The sequence below is a fragment of the Mytilus galloprovincialis genome, chromosome 7, assembly GCF_965363235.1.
Source record: "Mytilus galloprovincialis chromosome 7, xbMytGall1.hap1.1, whole genome shotgun sequence".
NCBI lineage: Eukaryota > Metazoa > Mollusca > Bivalvia > Mytilida > Mytilidae > Mytilus > Mytilus galloprovincialis.
The window spans coordinates 12,211,706-12,228,433 of NC_134844.1; the positions used below are offsets into that span (position 1 = coordinate 12,211,706).

The following is a 16,728-nucleotide window of genomic DNA, read 5'->3' on the forward strand; positions in this document are numbered from 1 at the left end:
AAAGTAAGAATTGATTTTATTGTCCATAATAATAGTAAGCAAACTTATATTCAAAGTAAAACACAATCAAGTAGATTATTTTTTGTTTTAATATCACATATTTCTTTTACAAGTTATCTATTAATGTGTATAAATAACTGCCATCATTTTTGCATATGCACAAATAAGAATAACAATATAGATATAAGAACAAAGTCGAATACATTCAGTTAAAATTTAACACCTGTCTTTTAATGCTTTTGTCAATAAACAAAACTCTTAAAGAGCCTGTGTTGCTCACCTGCATCTTTCAGAATGGCCACTTTTAAGTAAAAATCATCATAAAAGGAGAATAACTTTATTAGTTAACTTGCAATTTAAGTCATTTTAACGCATTTGTAGATTCTATTCAGCTGAATATTTTTTTGTTTTTAAAGTTTCTATATATCTATTATAGTTTTCAAGATAAAAGGCAAGAAGGAAAAAAAATAGTAATAATTATCATTAAATGGTAAATAACTCAAAAAATTTAAACAAATCAACTAAAGATTTCAGCCATTATGGCTTATTTGTAGATGTTGTCTTAGTGATCATTTTTCTATTACAATTTTTTATCTATCTATATAGTTTTCAAGGAAATAGACAAAACTGCAAAATATTGACTTATTTGTTGATCTTGTCTTGCCAATAATTTTTGCATTTTAAAGTTTTATTTATCTATCATAGTTTTCAAGAAATTGGCAATCCTGGAAAAAATAGGGAAACATCGTCATTAAAGGGCAACAACTTCAATAAGGGGTTGACTGGCGATTTCAATAATGTTGACTTATTTATTAATTTTCTTGTCTTGTTGATCATTTTTGCTATTTAAAGTTTCTGTCTATCTATCATAATTCGAAATAATAGGCAAACATAACTTTTTACTAAACTCAATTAAGGGCAATAACTCGTATAAGAAGTGATCTGACAGTTTTGATGTCAAATGATATTATGTAGATCTCATCATTCTGAAATATTTGTTCCTGCCCAATTTTCTTTATCTATAGCGCTTTCAAGTTAATAGACAAAAATTGCTCTTATGTTTTTAGCCATGTGAACCATGTTTGTCGGCAGGCAGGTTGAGATGACACACTTTTTAAAATAGATATCCCGTTGATAATTTTTGCCATGTTTGGTTAAATTTGGTTCAGTAGTTGCAGAGGAGATGATCTATGTATAATTTAACAGAAGACGACAGTTGACAATAAGTGATGTCAAAAGCTCACAATGGACCTCGTGCCAGGTGAACTAAAAAGGCAAATAGTAATAAAATCTGTATGTATGGTTAAGAGAAAACAGGTTTACAAATAAATAAGATGTTTACTGTAAATATACTTTTATATGTCAGGGCTGGGCTGATAGATGTTACATGATGGTAATTTTTATACAAGAACGGTAAAAGTGACGCCACAAAAATTGAAACATGATCTGTGTTTTGTGGTAATTGGCATTGTGCATATAAGAGGGGCGAAAGATACCAGAGGGACATTCAAACTCCTAGACCAAAAATAAACTGACAACGCCATGGCTACAAAAGGGAAAGACAAACAGACAACAAATAGTACACAAAACACAACATAAGATTCATAACATTTGGTTGAGGCAAACTAAAGTAAGAGAAGGGATACCAAAAAGTCAACAATTTTTCCATTTGTAGAAGGGCATAACTTTAGAACAGTAAAAGTGACGCCACCAAAATTCAAACTTGATCTGTGTTTTGTGGTAATAAGCATTGTGTATAAATTTCATAACATTTGGTTGAGGCAAACTAAAGTTAGAGAAGGGAAACCAATTTTGGGACGGACGTACAGACGGACAAGGGTAAATCGTAATACCCCCTCCGCTATGGTGGGGGCATAAAAATTGATCTGCACTGATTTTTCAAACTTGTTCTAGACATTGCTGACCTTCGATATAAATTCTATAAATATCTTGCAAGAATAGTACACAGGAGAGCACTTACAAGACTGGATGGATGCAGAGTATTTCTATGTCCCTTGCAATGTGTCAAACAGGGGATGATAAGTAATGGATAATAGATGAATTTCACCATTCTTGCATTTTCTAGTACATTTCCTATGTCACAATAATGTTAATATATATACATATCTATATATCTAGCTCTGAAAATAACTCTGATGCTGTATAAATAAACTTTTTGTTGCTTTGTTCTTGAATTACAAAATGTTGTGACAACAATTTCACTAAGATTTTGTACTAAAAAATAAATGTATTTTAAGAGATTCCACCTCCAGGTGTAATACCACCATTGATTTTCCCCTATTAGTCTTTGTTAAATTTGCACTTTTCAAAAAATTGTGCAGAATTTATCTTTGTTTCAAATAAAGAAATACTTGGCATGAGTAAAGTTTTATCCTGTCCAGTTCTATAGAAAAAGTTTCACATAACATTTCATTGCATATAAGAAAATAACAATCATTGGAAGTTAACCAATCAAATTTCTCCCCTTATTCTATCTGTGTACAAGGTTTAGTAACCATGTAACCTCAAGATTACAAAATTTTCTATAGAAATCACAAATAAAAAATAATGGTGTTTTGAAATACCCAAGACATATATTTATGACACAGAAATAGTTTTACTGCAATAAAATGTAGAATTAATTACCTACAACGGTCAAATTCAAGGGAATATTTTTTAAGACCTACTTTCGTATGCAACCGGATGTGACGTACCATGATTTGGTGGTATTACACCTCTATATTCATTACTATGAATCAACTTTGGTATTCACTTTAGCTTTGATAGGGTGAGCAGATTCTAGTAACACAAAAGGCAGATTATACTTTTGGTATTCCTAATCTTTGTCCTAATCTTTGTCGGTTTCCTAAACGTAGAAAAGCTTTTATCAGCTGGCTCCTCTCCCTTGCCTTTAATATATCATAAGGTCCAATGAAATGCAGAGTAGCTTTGTCTTCTGGACCTAATTTATCTTTGATATGAGTACAATACCTGGGTGATGTAGACAGGCATGTTATCAGTATCTGAAAAGAAAAATCAGTTATACTTAATTAGTATACCACTAGAAAGTTACTTGTTACCTGCCCAAGAGATGGTATAAAAGACACTTTAAAGTTCTGATATTTGTGAATATAGCACACTGGAAAAAAAGTAGAAGTACCCAGTGATCTTGCTCCACAAAATGATACCCCTCCCCCTTGCAAAGTCCATGATTTGCTAAGGGGAAACCCTAAAAATAATTTTAATAAAAAAATTAAAGAACCTCACATACCCCACACCCCCACATTGTCACTTGACAAACAAAATCTCACCAGATTCCTAAGTTCAAAGACTCATAACTCTACAAAAGTCAACTGAAAAAAATTTTCTTGTGGATATGCACAATTAACATATTATGTCCTCATAAACTACAAAGTTTCAACTGTTGCAGTAGTATAATTGGGCCAAAATTCTAAGTTCTAAGGGGCATAACTCCTAGAAAAAAAATTGAATCGTAATTTCCTGCAATAAGCTCATCTACATATTAGTATGTCCTTATTATCTACAAAGTGTCATGAAGTTTTGTTGTGTGGTTTCAGAGAAGTTGCGATGACAAACTGTTGCAGTAGTATATTTTGGCCAAAATTCTAGGTAAAAGGGGCATAACTTCTAGAAAAAAATTGAATCGTAATTTCTTGTCGATATGCACATCTACATAGTATGTCCTTATTATCTACAAAGTTTCATGAAATTCTGTTGTGTGGTTTCAGAGTAGTTGCGATGACAAACTGTTGCAGTAGTATATTTTGGCCAAAATTCTAAGTTAAAGGGGCATAACTCCTACAATAAAAATTGAATCATAATTTCCTGCCGATATGCACATCTACATAGTAAGTCCTTATTATCTACAAAGTTTCATGAAATTCTGTTGTGTGGTTTCAGAGAAGTTGGGATGACAAACTGTTGCAGTAGTATATTTTGGCCAAAATTCTAAGTTAAAGGGGCATAACTCCTACAAAAAAAATAAATCGTAATTTCCTGTCGATATGCACATCTACATAGTAAGTCCTTATTATCTACAAAGTTTCATGAAATTCTGTTGTGTGGTTTCAGAGAAGTTGGGATGACAAACTGTTGCAGTAGTATATTTTGGCCAAAATTCTAAATTAAAGGGGCATAACTCCTACAAAAAAAAAATAATTGTAATTTCCTGTCGATATGCACATCTACATAGTAAGTCCTTATTATCTACAAAGTTTCATGAAATTCTGTTGTGTGGTTTCAGAGTAGTTGCGATGACAAACTGTTGCAGTAGTATATTTTGGCCAAAATTCTAAGTTAAAGGGGCATAACTCCTACAATAAAAATTGAATCATAATTTCCTGCCGATATGCACATCTACATAGTAAGTCCTTATTATCTACAAAGTTTCATGAAATTCTGTTGTGTGGTTTCAGAGAAGTTGGGATGACAAACTGTTGCAGTAGTATATTTTGGCCAAAATTCTAAGTAAAAGGGGCATAACTCCTACAAAAAAAAAATCGTAATTTCCTGTCGATATGCACATGTACATAGTAAGTCCTTATTATCTACAAAGTTTCATGAAATTCTGTTGTGTGGTTTCAGAGAAGTGGGGATGACAAACTGTTGCAGTAGTATATTTTGGCCAAAATTCTAAGTTAAAGGGGCATAACTCCTACAAAAAAAAAAATCGTAATTTGCTGTCGATATGCACATCTACATAGTAAGTCCTTATTTGTTGTGTGGGGTATAATAAACTGCTGACACAGAGAAATGTCTTGCTGTCAGCAGAAAATTCTGAAAAAGACAATTTGAGGGACAGCAGCATTGACAATTAATACAAAGTCGCTAGACCATGACATCGGGGCAGGGCATCCAAATAACTAAACTGATTTGTACTGATAGTAATGCAATTTTATAGAAAATATCATTTATCTATCAAAAGGGATCATTAATTTTACTGGACTGCAAGTATTGATCATTTAAGAGTTGATTGAAACATTTTAATCAATTAGCTATATATTAACATTACCTTTGTCTCATGGAGCAAAAGGCCAAGACATTCTTTTTTGAAGCAAGAATTGCCTAGTCCAATGATCAGCTGTCCAACATGTTGGCTAAATCCTCTTATCTTTGATGGATCCATAGTTTGAAGTGTCTCCTTATCAATAGCCTCTGGTTTTTGTCTAGTAACATGAATCTTTTGATCAATTGGTTGAAACTTTAACCTAAGAACAAGGAAAACCATATAGGACCCACTAATTCATAATTAATAACTACTGTACATTCAGAAATTATTGCAAGGTTTCTTTATACAAATAATTTGACTGGTTTAATATTGCAATAATAACTAGAGGCTCTTAAGAGCCGGTGTTGCTCACCTTGGTCTATGTGTTGCAGTGCATATTAAACAAAGGACACTCTACATTATTTAAGACAAGAATAGAATTCATGACAAAACTCTCTGTTTTTGTGTCAGTGACTTGTTTGTAGAACTTACTTTACTAAACATTCTTGCTTACAGTTATCTCTATCTATAATGAGCTTGGCCCAGTAGTTTCAGAGCAGAAAATTTTTGTAGAAGATTAACTCCTGAAGTGGTCAATTGACAATTTTGATCATGGTGACTTATTTATAGAGCTTACTTTGCTGTTTACAGTTTATCTCTTTCTATTATAATATTCAAGGTTATAACCAATAAACTGCTTCGCTGAGCGCAGCTGGATACGCCCCCAGAGGTCCAACCCTGAACAGTTTGGGCAAAAATGGACACAATATTCAAGCTTGATACAGGTCTGAATTTGGATTGTAATTAAATATTTGACATATTATAGGTTTCTGAATAAATGTAGCCAAAGAACTTGGAATTGGTTATATGAATAAAACCCCAAAACTCGGAAACGGTAATTCTGAAATTTATAAAAAATGAAAGGGAGCTCACGTCAATAGATATAAACAATTCACCAAAGTTTAATGCATATTGATTAAAGCTTTTTTGAGTTAATGTCCGACATGTTGACGAAGGACAGACGGACAGACGGTCAACAGTATACCATAATACGACCCGTAAACGGGCATATAAAAACTGCAAAATTTCCTTAAAATTAACAATTCAGGGACAGCAACCCAACAACAGGTTGTCTGATGCATTTGAAAATTTCAGGGCAGAAAGATTTGTACCTGATGAACAATTTTACTCCTTCTCAGATTTGCTCTAAATGCTTTAGTTTCAGATATATAAGCCAAAAACTGCATTTTACCACCAGGTTCTATTTTTAGCCATGGCAGCCATCTTGGTCAATGGGTGTGGTCATCAGATACATTTTTTAAAGAAGATACCCTAAGCATAATTTAGGCCAAGTTTGGTTTAATTTGGCACAGTAGTTTCAGAGGAGATTTTTGTAAAAGACTACAATAAAATGCTCCGCTGGGCGCAGCTTGATACGACCGCAGAGGTCGAACCCTGAACAGTTGGGGCAAGTATGGACACAACATTCAAGCTTGATACAGCACTGAATTTGGATTGTGATTAAATATTTGACATAGCATAGGTTTCTGACACAGAATGAATGTGCTCTAAGAACTAAACAAGAGGCTCTCAAGAGCCTGAATCGCTCACCTGAATTTTTTTGGTTTAATCTCATATCAATGATTATTTTGGCTTTTCAATTTATTTAAATGTTCTTTGAATCGTCCTATTTTCTTCAAAAGCAAAAAAAAAATCATTTTCTCCTATGTTCTATTTTAGCCATAGGAGCTATGTTTCTTGACATACAAGGAAATGAAATATAAAATTTATACTAGATACTCTGAAACTCTAAAACTCATTTAGCCTAAGTTTGGCTGAAATTGATACAGCAGTTTCAAAGGAGAAGATTTTTTAAAGTAAGTCAACATGATGAACAAATTGTGAAAAAAAGTCTTTAAAGGGCAATAACTCCTTAAGAGGTCAATTGACAATATTGGTCAAATTGACTTATTTGTAGATCTTACTTTGCCTAACATTTTTGCTCTTAACAGTTTATCTGTATCTATAATAATATTCAAGATAATGACCAAAAACTGCAAAATTTCCTTAAAATTACCAATTAAGTGGCAGCAACCCAACAATGGTTTGTTTGATTCATCTGAAAATTTCAGGGCTGATAGATCTTGACCTAATGAACATTTTTATCTCATGTCAGATTTGCTCTAAATGCTTTCGTTTTTGAGATATAAGCCAAAAACTGCATTTGACCCCTATGTTCTATTTTAAGTAACGGCGTCCATGTTTTTTGACGGATCAAAAATCGAAGCACACACTTTGTGCAGGATAATCTAAGGAACAATCATGCTAAGTTTCATCCAAATCCATTCAACAGTTTCAGAGGAGAAGATTTTTTAAAGTTAGCAAATATGATGAACAAATTGTGAAAAATTGTCATTAAAGGACAATAACCCCTTAAGGGGTCAATTGACAATTTTGGTCATATTAACTTATTTGTAGATCTTACTTTGCTGATCATTTTTGCTGTTTACAGTTTATCTTTATCTATAATAATATTCAAGATAATGACCAAAAACTGCAAAATTTCCTTAAAATTACCAATTAAGTGGCAGCAACCCAACAATGGTTTGTTTGATTCGTCTGAAAATTTCAGGGCTGATAGATCTTGACCTAATGAACATTTTTACCCCATGTCAGATTTGCTCTAAATGCTTTCGTTTTTGAGATATAAGCCAAAAACTGCATTTGACCCCTATGTTCTATTTTAAGTAACGGCGGCCATGTTTTTTGACGGATCAAAAATCGAAGCACACACTTTGTGCAGGATACTCTAAGAAACAATCATGCTAAGTTTCATTCAAATCCATTCAGTGGTTTCAGAGGAGAAGATGTTTGAAAAATTGTTAACGACGACGACGACGGACGCCAAGTGATGAGAAAAGCTCACATGGCCTTTTAGGCCAGGTGAGCTAAAAAAAATTTAATTTACCTATTCAAACCATATCATTATCATTTGCTTTTATATATAAATCAGAAATAACCAATTTAAAATGGAAAATTTTAAAGTAAAAAAAAGGAAAAAAAAATCCCCCCCCCTTATTTTGTGAACCCCATTATGATTCATCACCCCCAAACTCAATCCCAGCCTTCCCTTTGTGGTATGGTACCTTGCAGTACAATTTCATAGAGATCTATACACCTGAACACAAGTTATTGTCTGGAAACTAGAAAAATGCTTGTTTTTTTGGCCCCTTTTTGGCCCCATATTCCTAAACATTTAAAGCAATTACCCCCAAACTCAAACCCAGCTTTCCCTTTGTGATATGAAACCTTGTAGTACTATTTCATAAAGATCCATACACTTACACACAAGTTATTGTCCTGACTCTAGAAAAATGCTTGTTTTTTTACCCTTTTTGGCCCCTAATTTCTAAAATTTTGAAGCAATTACCCCCAAAATCAATCCCAGCCTTCTCTTTGTGGTATGGTACCTTGCAGTATTATTTCAGAGAGATCCATAACTTGAACACAAGTTATTGTCTGGAAACTAGGAAAATGCTTATTTTTGGCCCCCTTTTCGCCCCTTATTCTTAAACATTTGGGCAATTACCCCCAAACTCAATTCCAGCTTTCCCTTTGTGATATGGAACCTTGTAGTACAATTTCAGAAAGATCCAAAGACTTACACACAAGTTATTGTCATGAAACTAGAAAAATGCTTGTTTTTTGCCCCTTTTTTGGCCCCTAATTCCTAAAATTTTGAGGCAATTACCCCCAAAATCAATCCAAACATTCCCTTTGTGATATGGAACCTTGCAGTACAATTTCAGAGAGATACATACACTTGCACAAGTTATTGTCTGGAAACTAGAAAAATGCTTATTTTTGGCCCATTTTTGGCCCCTTATTCCTAAACGTTTTGGGCAATTACCCCCAAACTCAATTCCAGCTTTCCCTTTGTATTATGGACCCTTGTAGTACAATTTCAGAAAGATCCATACACTTACACACAAGTTATTGTCATGAAACTAGAAAAATGCTTGTTTTTTGCCCCTTTTTTAGCCCCTAATTCCTAAAATTTTAAGGCAATTACCCCCAAAATCAATCCAAACATTCCCTTTGTGATATGGAACCTTTTGGTACAATTTCAAGAGAGATCCATACACTAACACACAAGTTATGTCAGGGAGTTACAAAAATGCTTATTTTTGGCCCCTAATTCCTTAACTGTTGGTACCATAATCCCCAAAATCAATCCCAACCTTCCTTTTGTGGTATTGAACCTTATGGTAAAATTTCATAGAGATCCATTCACTTAAACTAAAGTTAGAGTGCGAAAACCAATCGGTCTTCGGACGACGACGACGTCATACCAATATATATATATATATATATATACGACCACAAAATTTTTTTGCTGTCGTATAAAAATTTACGAAAAATTGTGAAAAAATGACTTTAAAGGGCAATAACTCTTTTTGGGGTGAATTGACAATTTTTGTCATGTTTGACTTATTTGTAGAGCTTACTTTCATGACTTTGCTGAACAATTTTGCTGTTTACAGTTTATCTCTATCTATCAGTCAGGGGCGTTACTTAAACAAGTTATTTTTTTTAATTACTTAATATATAAGTAATTTTTTATTTTAAAAATAATAAAATTACTTAATAGAGTTATTTTAATTTTCAATAGAAACATAGACTAAATGTAGTTTTCATGATTTCAAACACCATTTTATATGATAAAATAAAGAATTTATCAGATCTGAGAGGAGTATAGAGATAAAGGGTTACTTTGAAAATAATGACAAAAATATTATTTGAATAAGTTATTTTTAACATTTTTGAAAAAAAATAGCAATTACACTTACCTATTAAAGGCACATAATTGAATTAGGTTACAAATTATAAATAACTTCAGGTCTTAATTAATTCACAAGTATCAATCTATTTATATCAGTCTACCTTCAAGATTTTAGAGGAAAATGATAATTTAATAGTCCCAAGAGACCAATCTTTGACCCAGAAGCGTCGTTATGAAAGATAAGTGCGTTGGAAAGTTAATTAGTGTTTTTGAAGAATTAGTTTTTATATATCAATGGAAAAATAACCAGATAACTGTGAAAATTATTTAAAGCTAGTAAAATCTGTATTCTTAAACACCTATAAAAATAATATTTAGAAAAATAACTTATATAAGTTATATTTAAATTAGCCTCGTTTTCAACATTACTTGTATAGGTAATTTTAATTGTTACTTGTTTAAGTAATGCCCCTGACTGATCTATTATAATATTCAAGATAATAACCAAAAACTGCAAAATTTCCTTAAAATTACAAATTCAGAGGCAGCAACCCAACAACGGATTGTCTGATGCATCTGAAAATTTCAGGGCAGATAGATCTTGGCCTGATGAACATATTCACCCCATGTCAGATTTGCTCTAAATGCTTTAGTTTCAGAGATATAAGCCAAAAACTGCATTTTACACCCATGTTCTATTTTTAGCTATGGTGGCCATCTTGGTTGATGAGCGGGGTCATCGGATAGTTTTTTTATAACTAGATACCCTAAGGATGATTTAGGCAAAGTTTGTTTTAATTTGGACCAGTAGTTTCAGAGGAGATGATTTTTGTAAAAGTTAAGGGACGACGATGACGATGGACGCCAAGTGATGAGAAAAGCTCACTTGGCCCTTTGGGCCAGTTGAGCTAAAAATTGCATTCTGATATCTGATACATAGTTCTGTATGCAGATTTCTTAAGTCTAGTCTTGTAAGTGCTCTCCTGTGTACTATTCTTGCCAAATATTTAAAGAATTTATATCGAAGGTTTATATCAGATGGCTTAAAATTTCTCCACTGATTTTTTTCAAAAAACTAAAATCCATGAACATGTATTGTAGCTTTTGCTCATACCACATGTACCATGAAAATATAAGTACTTTCACAGTTTTTGAGTTATATGTTTTACAATTGGAAATGAAAATTAATTGTTGACACACAAGCCTGAAATTTTTTTACTTTATTTATATATGAAGAAGTACCTCTGCAACTGTCATTATCTGTATTACATCAGGCATTTCATTTGATGAAATTCTGAAAGTTAAGTCTGGAACTGCCACAACACGTACATCCTTGATCATGGTTTCCTCGACCAATCCTATACTACAAAAAGAACCATTTTCAAAATTAACCTTTCATCATTTTCATATACAGGGTACCAGGATTTGATAATTTAGGTCGAGTCAATCGATTGCGATCTTGTTTTAATCAGTTATTTAAGGTGGTTACAATATTTCATGGATTTTAAATATGTCAAGGGCTAAATATTTTTGTGAGGTTTTTTGTTCATGCTTTTCTTGTCACTGATTTTGATCTTCCTTAATGTTTATAGGACAAGGTACAATTTGGGGTAAAATTTTCCTTAACATAAACTGTAATCCAATGAAATATTTGGCTTCTATTCTTGTATGAAATATTTGCCTTTCATTGGTTACACAACCATAAATAGAGGCTCTAAAGAGCCTGTGTCCCTCACCATGGTCTATGTGCATATTAAACACAGGACACAGATGGATTCATGACAAAATTGTGTTTTGGTGATGGTGATGTGTTTGTAGATCTTACTTTACTGAACATTCTTGCTGCTTACAATTATCTCTATCTATAATGAACTTGGCCCAGTAGTTACAGTGGAAAATATTTTGTAAAAAATTACAAAAATTTACAAAATTTATGAAAATTGTAAAAAAATGACTATAAAGGGCAATAACTCCTTTAGGGGTCAATTGACAATTTTGGTCATGTTGACTTATTTGTAGATCTTACTTTGCAGTACATTATTGCTGTAATAATATTCACGATAATAACCAAAAGCTGCAAAATTTTCTTAAAATTACCAATTCAGGGGCAGCAACCCAACAACGTGTTGCCTGATTGGTCTGAAAATTTCAGGGCAGATAGATCTTGACCTAATGAACAATTTTATCCTGCAAGATTTGCTCTAAATGCTTTGGTTTCAGAGATATGAGCCAAAAACTGCATTTTACCCTATGTACTATTTTTTAGCCATGTCAGCCATCTTGGTTCGCGGGTGGGGTCATCAAACACATTTTTGAAACGAGATACCCTTATGATGATTGTGGACAAGTTTGGTTAAATTTGTCTAAGTAGTTTCAGAGGAGAAGATTTTTGTAAAAGATTACAAAAATTTACGAAAAATGGTTAAAAATTGACTATAAAGGGCAATAACTCCTTAAGGGGTCAACTGACCATTTTGGTCAAGTTGACTTATTTGTAGATCTGTCTTTGTTGAACATTATTGCTGTTTACAGTTTATCTCTATCTATAATAATATTCAAGATAATAACCAAAAACAGCAAAATTTCCTTAAAATTACCAATTCAGGGGCAGCAACCCAACAACGGATTGTCCGATTCATCTGAAAATTTCAGGGCAGATAGATCTTGACCTGATAAACAATTTTACCCCTGTCAGATTTGCTCTAAATGCTTTGGTTTCAGAGATATAAGCCAAAATCTACATTTTACCCCTATGTTCTATTTTTAGCCATGGTGGCCATCTTGGATGGTTGGCCAGGTCACCGGACACATTTTCTAAACTAGATACCCCAATGATGATTGTGGCCAAGTTTGGTTAAACTTGGCCAAGTAGTTTCAGAGGAGAAGATTTTTGTAAAAGACGACAGATGCCAAGTGATGGGCCAGGTGAGCTAAAAAGACAGTGTCTTAATACAATCATACAATTGATAAGACCTAGGTACGACCTATAAAATGGTGAACTGCAAGATATTGTGTTTTGTGGTAATAAGCATTGTGTATAAGCTTCAACACATTTGGTTGAAACTAACTAAAGTAAGAGAACGGAAACCAACTTTGGCAGACGTACAGACGGACAAGGGTAAAACTTAATGCCCCCTCTGCTACAGCAAGGGCATAAAAACTTGTTAAGAGTATTCCAAATGGGTCCATATGGGGACACTGAACTGCAACAGATTTTAAATTTGTTACTAAAGAGCCCTTTTGTGAATGCCCAATTTTGTCCACTTAAAAAACACACCAAAATGTGTCTATATGAAGTGAAAACATCCATTGTTTATGAATGCTTATCGTGTCAATATTTTTAAATCACTTAAACCTGTCGAGCATTATCAAATATTGATTCGTATTCACATATATGTTGTTTACAAATCCAATCAATATTAATAAAGGAACGGTAGTTTTGTTTTGTTGTTGTTAAAATGGGACAGTAACTATATAATCATGATAATAGCCCAGATACCATTTATGTAGGAAGCAGGCCATGCGATATCCTCCTATATTATTAAGATATTTAACATTTGGCATCACTGGGGTATATTTGTGCAAAAAAAGTTCACTTATAATTAATAAACGATAAATTTAACTGTACAAAACTAATCAATTACAATTTTTATGTTCATTCTAAGTATGCATGACATATTTGCCACTGGACATTAAGCAACCAAGAGTTAAATTATGCGTTGCAAATTAACAAACCGCGTTGCACAAACTTATGCTAATCAAAGCATTGTCAATGTTGTGATCCAGCCATATTCATAGCTAGTCTGATATTCTTCTAACCATACTTTTTTTAATATTTTTTCTCTTTTCATTTCCAATCTTACTATAAAATTTCTGTGTTATTGTCCAAATGTAGGGAATTTCACAATATTGATGCAAATATTGATATATTTATATATTGATATTTCAATTTTAGACTCTGTCAGATTTTTTTTTAATAAATGGTGGTACAACAGGTCATGAGATATTAACTGTGGTGAATTAAGACTGGGGTTGTTTCCAATTAATACTTACACCTTTGAGTGTAATTATTTGAAAATCATGACATTTGATAATCATACTGACTCTTACTTGCCAATTGAAAGAATTGGAGTTATACCATTTCAAAAAAGTGTGGGAATCAACTTAGATCTATTAATACACATGTTGACCCAAATTTCGTTGAATAACAACTTACACAAGCATATGATACTTATATAAAACAAAATTCTTATCAACTGATTCAATTGATGTACAAATACTTTTTCAAAATAATTCATAAATAGTAAATCATTACAAATTTTGATTTACAAAGGAACTATATGCAAGTGTATATCTAAAATAAAAGGGTTGTTCGTCCAATCTTTTCTAAATTCAAGGGCAAATAAAATGTCAAAAGTTGGCAGTTGATGATTAACATGATTAAAATGGTGTAGAAAGATTCCACAAATCATAAAAACACATTATAAGTTTCATGATATGTCTTCAACTTAGCATGGCTGAATCAATAAAACCACTGCAAGCAAAACGCATTTTTATTGTGCCATTCTTATTCTTATCTGGTGTCTATTTGAAAGCAGAAGTCATTGATATCATCTTTCACTGTGGATAGACAGGATAATGTTCCATGTCTTGGGCATTCGTCTTTACCAAACAGAATACCTTTATTTCCTCCAGATGTCGTTTGATCTGTTTTAGAATCCTGCAACCAAAACCAGACGTCTTTAATCATGTTTTCAAAAATTAAATTGCCATAAAAGTTATTGCCTTTACTGAGGACATATTATTGCTAAAAGTTTTGAGATGTTCTGGTGTTTTAAAGCGGACACGCTTTGCAAATAATAATAATTGAACACGTTTGGATCATTTAGGATTTTGAGGACACGTTTGGGCATTGTTGGGGAGATTGACACTTTTGGAAGTGTTACATATACATTGTATCATGTCTGTCTGAATTTCAAAATTATAAAGAAATAACATTTTCATTCCACTAATTAAGCTTGCTCATGTTGTTTCATTTCTTGTTGTAGCAAGATGTTGGTAAGGAATCTTACTGCTATTCTCAATTTAAAAAAAACAATATCTTACTGGTTTTACATGTATGTACATGTATTGTAACACAATAGTCCAGCAATGTGAAAAAAAAACCCTGAAAAGTCAGTCCTCATTCTGCAGTATGTTAAGGTTAAGCACAAAGTGGTTAAAGAAACAGTCTTGTCAATAGTCATGATAGTAATGGTCAAAATTTATTTTCACCATATTTTTTAAAGAATTTACCTTCCCTTTAGGTTACACATTCTGCAAAACTTCTCCAGCATTGTTGTGAACCTCATTTCTTCCACTGTTCTACAAGTCAACAACAAATCATAAAGTATTTCTTTTAGGTCATTTTGAAAGTCATGTCTTCCAGCTTCAATATGATATATCAAAACTCTGAAAAAAAAATCCTAATTATTTATATAAGAACTGGACACTGATTAGAGGTGCATAGAATCTGCTGTCGATTTGGAAACTTGTTCTATAATCTATTATTAAGTCAGACTTGGTGTCTATTTGAGTCGTACCTGTACATATATATATGCAAAATCAAATAAATGGGGAATATGTCTATGGGACACAGATGATGCCCCCGCTAGCATATCATATAAAGTTATAAAGGGCAGGGTTTCCCCGAGTCAATTATTTTTTTCGCCAACTTACATAAATATATTTTTCGTTTAAAATGTTCCTTCTTTCTAACCCCCCCCCATTTACTTTTTAAAAGATACTATAAAAATAGCAATATAGACATCATAATTTTGACTTCTGGGACACAAGATTCATCTTCAAAAGTTTATCGGATATACATTTCCCTTCCAGTTGAAGGATAAAGACTAAAGGCAGAGACTTTTCTTACTTTTCAACAGGTTTGGAACAACCCTCCAAATGTGGGATATCCCTTAAATAAGGGACTGTCCCTCAGACAAGGGATCATTTTGCTGTTGTAGAAAAGTAAAAAGAAAAATTTAGCTTTTTTTTAACTTAAGCGGGGAAAAATTCATTATATTTGGAACAACTTTTCTTAAAGAGGGGTCCACTTATTTTTTAAAATAAAGAAGATACATGTACATGATGTATAAGTCCAGGAATATTACAAAATTCTTGGACATGTTTTGACCATATAATACCAGATAGTTGTATAGTTCTTTGGGAAAAGTTTCTTCAAATGATATGAATATGTGCCCTTTTGTACTAAAAAGTGGTTTTTACAACAAAACATTTTTTTTTTTATCACTTGAAATTGATCCCTGATTTAAGGGATAGTCATTACATTGAAGGGTTACTTATTTGAGGAGTTGTTTCCAACCTGTTGAATATATTTCTTCATAACGACAGTTTTCTTTTCCGGACCATCGTAAATGAAAAAGTTGAGACGTAAAAATATGCTTGAAACATGTGCGTCGCCAAAACGAAAAATAAATAAAATGGATGAAATCAAATCATTATATATATTTCTTTCGCCAAATTCTTTCGCAAATGATGAATTTTAATCGCCACAATTTTTATTTTTTTGCAAAATGCGAAAATGGTGAACGCCAGCGGTAACCTTGAAAGGGACATAACTGAAGAACAGTAAAAGTGACGCTACTCAAATTTGTACTTGATCTGAGTTTTGTGGTTATATGTATTGTTTATAAGTTTTATAACATTTCGTTGAGGCAAACTGAAGGTAGAGAACGGAAACAAAAAATTCAGCAATTATTCCATTTGTAAAGGGGCATAACTTTAGAACAGTAAAAGTGACACCACCAAAATTCAAACTTGATCTGTATTTTGTGGTATTAAGCATTGTGTATAAGTTTCATAACATTTGGTTGAGGCTAACTTTAGTTAGGGAATGGAAATGAAAACTAGTATTTTTTCCATTTGTAAAGGGGCA

General features: G+C 32.6%; 1 protein-coding gene across 1 annotated transcript in view; it reads right to left on the reverse strand.

Annotated features, from left to right (window-relative positions):
- Nucleotides 1-2,275: 2,275 nt before the first annotated feature.
- The window catches only part of LOC143084128 (fibroblast growth factor receptor 2-like), an 81,817-nt gene continuing 67,364 nt past the window's right edge, over nucleotides 2,276-16,728 (reverse strand). Inside the window, exons 14-17 of the mRNA XM_076260536.1 lie at nucleotides 15,087-15,242; nucleotides 11,034-11,154; nucleotides 5,033-5,228; nucleotides 2,276-3,023 (exon numbers count right to left, since the gene is read on the reverse strand). Of these exons, the coding sequence (XP_076116651.1) occupies nucleotides 5,208-5,228; nucleotides 11,034-11,154; nucleotides 15,087-15,242 (298 nt within the window). The 3' untranslated portion in view covers nucleotides 2,276-3,023; nucleotides 5,033-5,207. The remainder of the gene's footprint in view (nucleotides 3,024-5,032; nucleotides 5,229-11,033; nucleotides 11,155-15,086; nucleotides 15,243-16,728) is intronic.